Source organism: Centruroides vittatus, unplaced genomic scaffold, assembly GCF_030686945.1.
Source record: "Centruroides vittatus isolate TY-2023 unplaced genomic scaffold, ASM3068694v2 scaffold_324, whole genome shotgun sequence".
Classification (NCBI taxonomy): domain Eukaryota; kingdom Metazoa; phylum Arthropoda; class Arachnida; order Scorpiones; family Buthidae; genus Centruroides; species Centruroides vittatus.
Genome location: NW_027122701.1, coordinates 589,965 through 603,691, shown reverse-complemented (window position 1 = coordinate 603,691; position 13,727 = coordinate 589,965). Strand labels below are relative to the sequence as shown.

The following is a 13,727-nucleotide window of genomic DNA, read 5'->3' as shown; positions in this document are numbered from 1 at the left end:
ACTTTGCATTAGTTATAAAATAAAGCAAAATAACAACAGAAGTCCAATGTGAATTCAGGTTCTTGCAGATTGGTTCTTTTAAGGAAAACCAGCCCCTATTTACGTGTTACTAACTTGCAGAAAACCCGGAAAACTACGTGGCCAAGCGCGAACCCACCACCGTTCAGTGGTTTTCTCCGCTCCGACACTGGTGGGCGTTAATGCAGATTCAAGATCAAAGAAGAAAGTGTAATTTTGTTGGAACCAGAGGGCGCTAATTTTAACAGCTGTTATGTGACAGGAACAATTGTTATTTGGGTTAAAATACTTATATTTGAATCGAAATAAGAAATGAAATGGTTGATATAAGGTAAAATTCACTTTTTTCTTTCTTAAATATGATTTACATCATATCTTTCCTAAATTATCTACGGTATGTAACAAATAAAGTAATATTGTTTTATTTGATACGGCTCATTAAATATTTAAATTGCTTTAAATATTATTTATTGTTCAGACATGTTCTTTTTATCTTTATCAGTTTAGAAATTAATAATTTATCTTTAAACTAAACAATATATTACGAATTCAAATAGAGATGTGTAAGTCTCTACTTAAAAATAAACCATTAAAGATTTACAATATTAACATTTTATTAAAGTATTTACAATATTTATAGTAAATTGATCAACTGATAACAGCAGATCCTTCACAGCACAATGGGGGAAATTTACAATAAAATTGCATGTTATTTATTGTTTCATTTCCTTAGCAAAGATTTGTTTTGAAACCAAAAGTAATGCAAAAATGACGAGAATCATCTTTTTTCTTTATGCTGCTTTCATTTTTTTCTTTTAACATTTTAGAATAATGTCAATTATTACTGCATTGACAAACAGTTTTGAAGTTTTAAAGGAAAAAGCTGAAAGTAAGACAAACTTTGTTGTTTTTGCAATGTAAGATTAATCTGCATCGCTGGATCGTGAGTTAACAATATCTAAGTGTTGTTTCTTTGGCTGATTAGCTAGAATGACACGCTTATGTCACGCTTAACCTCCACTACTATTTCCGTCGACTTCGAGCTATTTCGGCCAAGACTGAACACGATGTTAGTGTAGTATCACTCTGTGTCGTCCGATGCATCATAATGTGAATGTTGTTTTAAGTTTTTATTTTATAGTTAATATGTTATACTGGCTGTCGTAAGTTTTCCTTAATCCATACATATTCACTTATGTTGTACAATGATTTAATTTTTGGCATACAAAATTTGAACCCATTACTTTGGAAACTGACAATTCTTAAATCAAGACGTTGCTGTGCTTAAATTTCAATGGCTGTTAATAATAATACATGACAACAATATAATTACTAAATAAGCTTAAATTTATGTATGATTTAAATTTGGAATTATTGGAAAAGTATGTTTGGAATTAGTACTGCATTAAATAATTAACAAATTATTTTATTTTCATTTTATTTAAATTAAGTTTAAAACTAGTGTTTTGTCATTTCCTGTGTCTGTATATTTTTCAAATAAAACTAAAAAAATGAATATTCACATTTTAGAATTATTGGTATTTTTACATGATTAATATTTAGTAATAATGTACAGATATCCCTTGCTTAACGCGGGATTTTATTAATACGTGAAGTTAATTGCGGCAATCCCTTTATATGTGCGGCAGAAGTTTTACTTTATGTGGCTTTACCAGCTGTCTTTACTTAACATAGTTACTATATTTTGATTAACATGATTTTGATATATGCAGTAGGATCGAGGGATTAATTATGTGTTAATCAAGGGATACCTGTAATTGTGGAAAATCTATATATTTATATTAATAAATATGTTTTCATAATGGTATTTATATAAGCTCTATATATGAAGTCTAAATTTAATTATTTTCTGTTTTATTTAAGTTTAAATGTTGGGCATTTAAAAAGTGAGATAACTGGTGAATAACTGAGATCAGATTAATTTTATTGTGATTGTATTTACATTAATTCATATAGAAAGAAACTTTAAATTGCTGAATGTAACTGAATTTAGTAGTTGAACAGTTTTTTATTTATTTATTATTTATTTATTTTACACTTAATATTTTACATTTTAAACTAATCCAGTATACAATATATATATATATTTTTAAAAAAGTTTATTTTATAATATATGTATATTAATATATATACCTACTGGTTTTAAGAGTTATTTTATTTTATTTTCCTTTTGAAAAGAAGTATGTCTTTAAAATCAGTATAAATACTTACTTTTAAATAATCTTATAAATGATTTAAATAATTTTTTAAATTAAATAATTGACGAGGAGCAGTTTTTTATTAGAAAAAATAGCGATTAATAAAAAATAAAAACACACTGAGTGGGGTGTTAACAGTTTTTTTATTTTTGCTAGTGCTTTCAACAAACTTACTTTCATCATCTTCAGGTGTTAAAAATTCATACTCATTAAAATATGAAGAAGGAGAATCATTCGAAAGAAATATACTTTTCTATATTTAATTTTAATTACAACATAAGAAAAGTGTAAGAATGCAAATAATTGGTAAAAATGTGACATATCAAAAGAATTTTGTTTAAAAAAAAATGACCTAGCAATCTTGTATACAATTATCAATAGAATAGAATGTATACAATAGAATAGCAGTAAAATAAACAACTATTTATTTTTATTCTATACAGACACAATGAAAATACTGTTATTAGATTTGAATTTAGGGATTCTAAGTTATTTATTCATTTTTTGAAGTTATTTTTATAGCTGAATAATAATTTTTTCAATTTATCTTATTTGCTTAGTAGATCAATGATTCCCAAACTTTTGAAAATTGCAGTTCCCTCTCCCTGTTGATCATATACTGACAGTACCCTCATGGCAGAGATGAAAGTATAAGTCAGGTAAACTCTGATTCTTATATTTGTTTTTGGGTAGGTTACTACTATAAGTAGAGAAATGAAGTTCAGTAACATTAAAGATATAAAAGAGATTTAATGTAGCAAAAAAAATTACAGCATATTTGTTTAAAAATGGCATATCTGTTGATCTTCATTTTCAGAATTCTTAATAAAGCACAAAAAATAAATCATTTTACATACTCAGATAATACATAATATCTGTTATAAAAATCTATCTCATTTTTTAAATTCAAAGAACATTTTTTATTATTATTACAAACAAATATAAATATATTTGTATTCTATTTCACTGTCCTAATGAGCAGGATGAGCCTGTTTATCCTTAATTAGTTCATGGTATCTTGGTGTTATTTTAGATATTGCAACATGTACTTCATTTTTGGTGTTGAGTTTCACTGTATACTTTGACTTTATTACAGCTACTGCAGAAAAACCATATTCACAAAGATAAGAGGTAGCAAACAGAATCAAAGCATAGAGTGCTTTCTTCTGATCACCAGATATTTATCTTTAATACTACACTAAAACTGTAGCACTGTCCAAGACTGGAATATTACTTTCAATGTTGAATCAGTAGAAATGTCAATGAGCTGCTCTGCTTCTTTGTTGTTTAAGGGCTGGAAAGTCTCCATCTTAAAAGGGTCACTAACCCACTCCAATGGTTTGATTTCATCTTTAGCAACATATTTTTCCATATATAGCTGTAATGTTGACGAGTACTTCATGATAATAGTTGTCAGCTCTTCTTTTATTACTATTTGGTGTTTTTGAAATTGATTCAAGGAAGAAAACATGGTATAATCTTCTTTTACAATATTGTTTTTCTACAGGATCAGTTTCTTTTTAAAGTGTTCATCCTTGCTTGAAAGCTGAAAAATGTTTCATTAGCTTGCAAAGACTTGTTAGGATATTTAGACTTTCAAAAATATCAGTTAGAAAGGCCAACTTAATTAAAAAATCTTCCTTCATTAATAAAGTCAAAAATTCTTAGCAATGAATTGCTCAGGGATAACCATCAAACACAACTGTAAAACAAAAGACATGAGTGTTCAGCACCCATATCATCACACATTTTAGCAAAGAATTTTGCTTTGTCTTGTTTTAATGAAGTTTATTGTGTTAATTACTGACTTCAAAACATCATACAATTCTGCACTGAATTTTTCTGCTGCCAAAGCTTCTCTGTGGGTCCACACTGCATTAGGTACTTTGGTCCAAATGTGAGCTTGAAGCTCTTGGTAGCTTCCTGCCATTGATCAACATCTGTCCGTGCAAACACCAACACATTTTTCCCAGTTTATCTTGTTATCCCCATCATAAAACGATCTACAATCTCAAATAAATCTACTCTTGTTGTTCCACTTTCAATTTCTTTATAGAACAACAAATCTTCAATCAACTGGTTTTCATTAAGAAACCTGATTTAGCAAATCAAAAGAGTATTTTTGTGAGTGTCTGTTGCTTTGTCTAACTCTGTGAGTGCAAACTCTGTCCTTCAAACTATTTAAAAGCTGGTTGCTAATGTCTGTAGCTATATTGTCTATCCTTATACTGATGGTATTATTGGAAAGGGGGTATTTCAAGAAGTTGATTGCCTGCATTCTCCCTAAGTATGATTTTGGCCATATCTACAGCATCAGGCAAAATTAACTGCTCTACAGTTGTGTGAGACTTCTTATTTCAGACGATTCGGTAAGCCACTTTATAAGAAGTCAGAAGAGCATTATTGTTAATTGTAGAATGCTTATAAAACTTAGACTTTTGTTGATTACTTTCTGTTAATTTTCTTACAAAAAATTCTTAGTTTCCCAACTACATTTGGATGAAGAGTTTGGATGTGCTGTTTAAGTTTACTAGGTAGCATAGTCAAGCCAAGTCAATAAACACACATTAAAATAATTACACATTGAGGGTATTCTTCATTATTAATTTCAACACAAGTAAAGCCATATTCTAAATACTTATCATTGTATTTTCTATACTTAGGCTTATGTGTCTCCATTGCAGCTTCCTTCTTCTCAGAAGAACCTGGTGCATCATTTCCTCATGCAGTTGAAGTTATGTACAACAATAAAGTTAGCCTAAGCAGATATCATTTTATCATTTCTGACCAGTGAGTAGGTGCATCACAATAACCTTGACAAGGTGCCCTTGCCAAAGATTGGCAGTGCCCCTGGGAGTTGTGGTGCGGAATTGGGAACCACTGTAGAAAATAATGAAGTAATGGTTACTTAGCATTCCCATAACACTATCATAAACTGGATTAATTTATATATATATTAAAAAAAAAAAAAACACACCTTTTCATGTGTTTCCAGCACTTTATAGTTCTAATGAACACTTTTGGCTTGGTTTACAGGCCCATAAATCAAGCTGAAAATGCTCATTAGAACTATAAAGTGCTGGAAACATATGAAAAGGTGTATTTTTTTTATATATAATCTATAAAAATTCCAGGTTATGGTAGAAGATTTAGTTTGAAACTGGATTAAGTTTTGATTTTCTGTAAAAATTTCAAAATATTTTATATGAATTAGTATGGATAAGTGAAAGTCTGTTGCATATTATCATTAATTTAAAATAACTTAATTTCAATTGTAGGCGAAATATATGTAATGATAGAAGAAAATGGAAGCAATAGAGATACTTGAAGGTTTGTCTGTAAGAACTTTACTGACATGGAGTTGTTCATTAGGCATCATATTTGGAGGAATAATTCCTTATGTTCCCCAATATTATGATATCAGGAATACAGAATCTGCTGATGGTTTTTCTTTATATGTATGCCTTTCATTATTAATAGCTAATAGTCTCAGGATATTATTTTGGTAAGTTATATAAAATTATGACATTATACATTAAAACCTATATTATAATTTTTAATATATTCACATTGAATTGTAATAAATTTACAAGTAACCACAGTATAATTGATATTATTATATGAAAATTGAAATTATATCTAGATAAATTTTATAAAAAACATTTTTAATACAGTTAAACCTCATAAATAGAACCACTTAATGTGTATGAGTTTTTTGTTGATAAGCAGTTTCATATAATTAACTTTTTAAATTTTGTAAATTATTTTTAGGTTTGGTCATCCTTATGAAATGCCACTTCTTGTACAAAGCATAATCATGAATATTGCTATGTTAGCAATGATTCATCTCTGCGTGAGAGTTCGAAATCGCACACAAATTATTCCTGGAAAAGCTCATTTCTTTACAGGTAATTAAAAGCCAAATTAATTCTTACCATATTTGTCAATTTGTATTTGTTGTTTTAAATGATAATACACTATTTAAATTATTGTAATCTTGTTTGTTTTTAATTGATTTTAACACTCAATTCTTGAGATCATAATAGTCTTTTTTCATTTTGATAATCTGATTTTTTTATAATCCATTTGTGCTTGTATATTATTCTTGGCTTTTAACTTTAAATTATCTGAAATATATTTTTAGTTTTTTTTATTTTATCTACATATTTCTATCATAAATTTTATTAAAAGAGTATACATGTTTTTTCCTGTTTTAATATTTTTTATGTAATTTTATTTTAGTTTAAGGATTTAAAAGTTTTCAGCAGTTTTGTTACTTTATTTAAATGTCTATTTTGCACATTCTTTTTGAACTACTATGTTAATTGTGTTGTTGTTGATGCATATTTCTTATTATTAGCATGAATTAATGAATCCAAAATTTTAATTATAACATTTGATTAAAGAGAATTATCATCATCATCATCCTTTATTGTCTAATGGGAATTTCTTCCCTATTACAAGGGGGTTACATTTACAATGTTTATTTGCTTTTTTACTTTACAATACTCTTTGATTTTATTAATTTACACCTGTTTTTCCGCAGATATATTTTAAACATTTTTTAATTAGAATCTTACAATCTTATTACTCTTTTTCATTAATAATAACATATTTTAATACTTCCTTAGTGTTGATTAGTTTATTTTTGTAAATGTCAATTATTTTACCAAAATAGTTATAACTTTTATATAAGTCTTTTTTACTTGTTTTGTTGAAGTTTTTTAACAGTTCTATTAGCGAGTTGCATTTATAAGTTTGAGCTATATCATAATGTTCACGAATGTCGTTTAATTTGGACATTTTATTATTAAATGACAAGGTGTTAAATCTTCGGCGCTACATAAGAAACGTTTTGTTGATAAGCTTATATAAGTGTTGTTAACATACAACGAATATTTATTTAAACGAAGTTGTACCACAAGGCGTTTTACATTCAAATTTACCGAATATAACCTATAAATTGAACAGATGGTATTTTAAACAGCGGAATATAAGCAATTAATAATATTATTAAATTATTCATTTTATTCACCAAGGTAGGCTTCTCCACTTGGACGGCCTGGACCTGTAGGTTTTGAGCTTGGATCGATTCCACTATGAAGTTATTGAAAGATTTTGTTTTATAATACAAATTCGAAGTAATCCAAGTTTCAGTAATTGCTAAGATATCCAGTTCGTATTTAGCACAAAATTTATTTATTAATGACGTTGTATTTTTTTGTTCTTTGGCCATTCCAGTTAGCAATGGAAGCCTTTGATTATTCTTTATGACTTCGTTGTATTGCATAAACTTTTGCTTAACGTGATATCAACTGTCAATATTTATTTGATTACTATAAGGACGAAAATTATTTACATAAACCAATTTGCTCAATCTTAGGCTATATGTTATTTTTTCTTGGTTTAACATTTATATATCATTACGGAGTTTCACTTGGTCTTTTTGTTTTCGCAATTTATGAAGTATTAGGAGTAAATTTTTCCTTCTTATCCTTGAGTTTTTAGTCAAATCTGGGGATATTTGCATATCTTCCCATTCTTTTGGTACGTTTTTTTGTTGTTTCTTGTGAATACAGTAGAGCGTCGTTAATCGGAACGTCGGTAATAGGAATGGCCGGTAATCGGAACGATTTTCAGTTGGACTGTGTCATGCTGAATCGAACATTTTTGATACTAGATTTACTTCTAAAGTATAATTTTCATGTTTTTTATATTCTTCAATATATTTATTTTGTTTGTACAAAATGAAGAAATAATTTTTAACGATACAATAGCCTCGATTATTATTATAAAAATTTTCGTTAGGCTTAAAATCGACGAAAATTCAACACGAAGCGACACGCAACGGAGAAAAATTCAACACGAAGCGACACGCAACGGAGAAAAGTTTGAACATAGGACAGGTTAATATATTTTTTCATACAAAGTCGGTAATCGGAACGAATGACTAATCGGAACAACCCCAGTCCCCAATTGATTCCGATTTTTGATGCTCTACTGTAAAGGTATAAAAAATTTATCACAAAGTTGCTTATTGCTGAATGTTATTCTTACTGTTTTATTAGGTTGCTTTGTGATTAAATTTGTTTCTGTAATCTCAGTTTGGGCTATATCATGAATATTAAGTACATTCGTCATAAAGTTATATACCTATAACTTAGATATGGATTTTGAACTCGGATATTTGTATACAATTATTTTTTTATAATTATAATCATTACTTAAGGAGTCTATTTTAAATTGCGTTAATTCATTTTCACTTTTTTGATTTTCTAGTTGTTGTTTTAAATTTTTAATTTCTTCCTCCATTTTTATCTGTCTTTCCTTAGTCTCGCGTATATCTTGACGTATTCGTTCTAAGTCTTCTTTTATATAGGCCATTTGTTCTAACAATTTATCATTTGAGACATTTATTAAATCTGATATCTTAGTCCATAGAAGTGCGGATGAGATGTCAAGTTGACTTGCTGAATTAGTAAGAAGACTTGAATTAATATTAGGTGACTCACCTGTTGAGCTTAATGAATTCTGCTGACCAGGTTCCATATTTTGATTCGAGAATTCTTTTGTTCCTTCTTGTAAATCACTTTTCGGTTGTGTTCCATAATCCGTAATGAGTTCGAAGTTTGAAGTGCTTGGTTGAGCTTGTTTGTTCTCTGTTCTCGTTCTGGTCCGTGGAGGTCTTCCACGATTGACTGGAGATCTTTGCATATTATTATTTTTATATTATCGCTTTTTCCTTTACCTTCACTTAGATATTGTTAGTTTAAACTTGTTTAGTAATAAATTAATCAAATGAACAGTGATTCATCACTTCGCAGCACAAATGAAAGGTTCACCAAAAAGTCACTCGCAGTGTCGATGTTCAGACACGCCCCCATTAAAGAGAATTATTATAAATATCATCATGATAATTTCATAAATTTGGAAATTTTTACAAAATTTTATCAAATTTCATCTATGATAAATCTCTCCAAACAACAATAAAAAATTTGTAAGATTTTTAACTAAGGTAAATTAAGACTATACTGATCTTGTCCATTTTACTTTATTTTCATTGCTTGTCATTATTAACATAAGTAATAATAAATCAAAATACAAAAAATTAACTGCAGTTTATTGGATGAACTGTATTGTTAAACATTTTATTTTTTGCAAAATTATTTAGTGGTAAAATATTTTTATTTGGTAAAAAAAAATGGATGATTTATTTGGATCAAGAATCATTCTTTTCTTTTTCTTTTTACCAGTATTAATTTTACATGTAATAATATTTTTTTAGTGGCTAAAAAGCATATCCCTAAACAATAATCCTCATTTAATCTGACAAATACAAACATTCATGTCTGAAGTGGGATTAAAACCTGCAATCTGATGAACTAGAAACAGCATCTTGAATTCTTGAATTTGTCTGCCAGATTGCATAACATAATTTTTTTTTCTTTATGTTAATAGAATTTAAAATTTTCAAGAATAGTTGTCAACATAACTTGAAAAAATAACTGTGTATGATTCCTTTTAGTTTTTATATTACATAAAAATACTGTATGTATTGTTATTAGACAGAGAAAATGTACAGTACAACTTCTAATATATAATTTCCTATTGTTGTGGTTTCATCATTTAGAATAATATGAATAACTAATATAAATAACTACATTAGTTTGAGAGTTGTGAATTTACCTGATATTCTTAAATTGAAATTTATTTAATATTGTAAAGTTTCAAAATATCTTTATAATTCAATAGAATTCTATTTTCTTTCAAATAAACATTTTCTGCTATGCTAATTATTATCATAATCTTACTCATTGAGAACAGAATGATTTCTACAGAAACTCAAGAATTTTTTTTGTGTTTGACATAAAAAAATTCTAATAAAATAAATTATAAATGCAAAATTATCATATAAATTAGTAAATAAGTTTAATAAAATAAAAAAATATTGCAAATTTTCAGCAGTTATCAAGATGATGATAAAGCTTTATAAATATTGCTATTAATAAGGTATTTTCTTGTCTTGATATTGTGTACTTTCAAGTTACCAATTTTTTACCTGCAAGATTAGCAGACCATATATAATATATTTGATTCATGATATCTAAGTGTACGATTTCAAAAATACCTTAAATATGGCTTTATCAAAAATTTCAGAAATTTAATCTTATTTTGCAGAGTAATAGGAACTTTGTCCTTATTGAATTTTGTTTTTAGAAAAAGTATTCTCAGGAAAGAAAATATAAACTTCAATTATATCCAATGCTCTTATTTAAAATTGTAGTTGAATTAATATATACATTATTTTTTACATAAAATAAGCTAATATAATTTTATATGCAGCACTAAGAACCAGAATTTACTTAAATTATGTAATTGATAAATTTTGATTGTATTGAAAACACTAGTTTTTATATTAATGCTTTTTTAATTCTTTTTCAATTATGTTATCTAAATCTCTTCTGAATCAAGATACTGTATTTTTGTGGAATGATCGGCATTCCACTTATAAACGGGGAAGACCAGCATGCCGGAAACTCTGGGATTACTGGCATGCCAGTTAAACTGTGATTAAAAAATAAAATGAATCAGATGTTTCAAAACTAGTTCTTAAACAAATGTTAAAAAAAAATTTTTTTTTAGAATTTCAAGAGTATTTTATATCATTACAAAGAAAACAGTAATCATAGTTTTTGATGTACTGCTGACAGTTTCACAGTTTTAGAATAAAAACTCATTCATTTTTTTTAATGTGCCCTCTAGAGAGGGATGTATAACCTCACTTAAACCGACACTCTGGTTTTTATCATATGGAAATATCTGATTTCAGTTTCCCCTGGATAGACCAGCATGCCGGTCATTCTACAAAAATATGATAAAATTTATCCACTCTGCAATCAAGGTCTAATTAGTGTCTTTTATATGTTCAAGGATCATATGAATTTAGATAATCTAACAAACATATTTCCAGCAGAAGCATATGTGTAATTGAGTACAGGTAACCCCCCCCGTATAACTTGGCACTTCTATAGCACGGATTCACTCTAACATGGTTTGAGAATTGGGTAAAATCCTCGTACAACATGAAATGTAATAAAAACTATTAAAAGCAAACTTTATCTAATTTGAAATTAGGGAAATCTCCATACAACAGTTCAATAAACATGATAAAGCTTTTAAGTGCAAAAGATATCTCATTTGACATTTTTCATTCGAGCACGTATGTACTATCAGATTTTCCTGCATAATTTTCGTAAACTATTAGTATTTAAGTACAGTATGTAAATTTTCTTTTCCTGCCTTCTGTCAATACACACGGTCCTTCTCGAAACTTGTTTCAGTGTTGCCAGATCTGGACACTTCTGCTTTTGGTGTTATTTAATTTATATTAATATATATCACTTCTTAAGAAAATTTTAATAAAGATATTTATCTTAATTATGAAAATATAATAGCATGTTTTTTAATTTTTGGAACCTAACCCCTCTTTTCATACTAGTTCTTTGTTTCGTATAACATGGCAATTTTTCGGAACATAACTCCCATGTTATATGGGGGTTACCTGTACTTTGTAACAGATTCATTTAAACTTTTTTAATCTTTGTTTCTTTAATTTTATTATGATTATTATTGTTTTTTAATTTTATTACACCAAAAGTCTCTTTCTGTAAATTTTATCACAGCAACATTTTTTTTTTCTGTAATGCCTGCTTTAATTGTTTAATAAACAATTATTATAATAATGATTTTTTTTAATAAATAGGATAATTGTCATTTTTCATTTCTATCACAGATTTGAACTGTCAATGTTTGATACTTTACAGTATTTATCAATATGAGTCTATTAATTCTACATAATTAAGAGATACAATGATTGACTATGTTTTGATGCCGTCTTCTAGTTTAGTTTAATTTTTTTTAATCTAGAAAGAATAAATTCAATACATATTATATTCTTAATATAAATTTTAATTCGAAAATATACAATAAATTTTTAAATTAATATATTATATAGTGAATGAATTCTAGATACTGATGCATCAATAACTGTTAATATATTTTATATTTATTCTTTTTAGATACAAATTATATTACATGTTTATACATAATTTATTATAAGTCTTGTAAGCTATTTTGTATGCTAAAATATTCTATTTAAACATTAATAATTTGTTTGCAATGACAAACCATTAATCAATTTTAAATTACACTATTATACACAGGATAACTTTCAAAAGTTTATGTAAGTTTCACAACTTTCATTAAAAATTCCATTATAAATTTAGTTATAATGAAGTTTCATATAATTCTACAAAAATTTATAATTAATATAAGTTTTAATCAGGGCTATGGAGTTGTTTAAAAATCTACCGACTCTGACTTCAACTTTGCCTTACCATCTGACTCCGACCAGGAGCAGACTTGTTACCAAATAGGCCCTGGAATTCTGATGTCATCATGTGATCTCAGAATAAAAGCTCAAGAGTTCTAATAAAGATAGAATGTAGAAACATTTTTATTTCCAAAGCTAAAAGTCTCCTCTAAGTAATGACACAGTCAATATATAAATATGTATTTGATAATTTTTACTTTTCCAGCTGTTATATATAATAGAGGGAAAGTGTAGTGATTGTTCAAAAATGACCACCCCCAAATTTTTACATTTTTGGACTTAGGACACCTTGAAATGTTCAGATATGCAAAAAATTCGGGATATTTTTTTCTGTATGTATGGATGTTAGAATGTGTGTGTATGGCACAATTTTGTTCACTCTATTTGAAACTTAATAACTTCTGTGGTTTTGAATTGGAGTTGGATGGTTTAACACAGGAGTTATTAAGCTTCAAAGTGGTTGAACTAAATTATGCCTTCCACACATCTGGAGTCAGCAGATTTTTGATGACTCTGACTAAAATACCAAAATCCCATGACTCCAACTCCACAGTCCTGGTTTTAACTTAATTTTCTTTTTATGAATTTTCTTTATTGTTAAGTTTATAACAGGTTCTTTATATTTCAAATATGTGGGTTTTCTAATAAATAAATAAATAAATAAATAAATTCTTTGAACAGTTAATGTCCCTCATCATCACAAGACCAAAACACTAATAAATATGTGTCCCATTAACATGTATTATATCAGTTTTAGTATAATGTCATTTAAATGTATTTTCTATTTAATATGTATCTGACAGTGTGTTTGTTTTTGAAATGTAATTTGTATGTGGATCTGAAGATGAGACATGAATTGTCTTTAAGAACATTTAATCATATTAATAAAGTGACTTCTTGAATGTTTAATAGTGTTTTGGTATTGTGATCTTTAGTGTCATTTCCTACTATAAAGTGGCTATCATTTCTTTTCAGACGTTTCAACCATCCTTATTTTTATATAGTTGAGATATTAGAATGAATGTTTTCAAACATTTTGATCTTTAGTCATGTTCTAGAATTTATAAATCTATTACATTCTACAGATGATGATAAAC

At 27.5% G+C, this 13,727-nt stretch overlaps 1 protein-coding gene across 7 annotated transcripts in view; it reads left to right on the top strand.

Moving 5' to 3' along the window:
* Positions 1–203: 203 nt before the first annotated feature.
* Positions 204–13,727, top strand: part of LOC136988220 (solute carrier family 66 member 2) — a 36,144-nt gene continuing 22,620 nt past the window's right edge. For 2 of the 7 annotated variants that reach the window (XM_067286072.1, XM_067286065.1), the window contains exons 1-4: positions 204–349; positions 2,801–2,896; positions 5,516–5,742; positions 6,009–6,145. In XM_067286072.1, coding sequence (XP_067142173.1) covers positions 5,543–5,742; positions 6,009–6,145 — 337 coding nt within the window. In that variant the 5' untranslated portion in view covers positions 204–349; positions 2,801–2,896; positions 5,516–5,542. Of the gene's footprint in view, positions 350–428; positions 520–2,800; positions 2,897–4,921; positions 4,990–5,515; positions 5,743–6,008; positions 6,146–13,727 lie in introns of those variants that run through there. The other 5 variants (XM_067286066.1, XM_067286069.1, XM_067286070.1 and 2 more) reach the window with 5 other exon arrangements.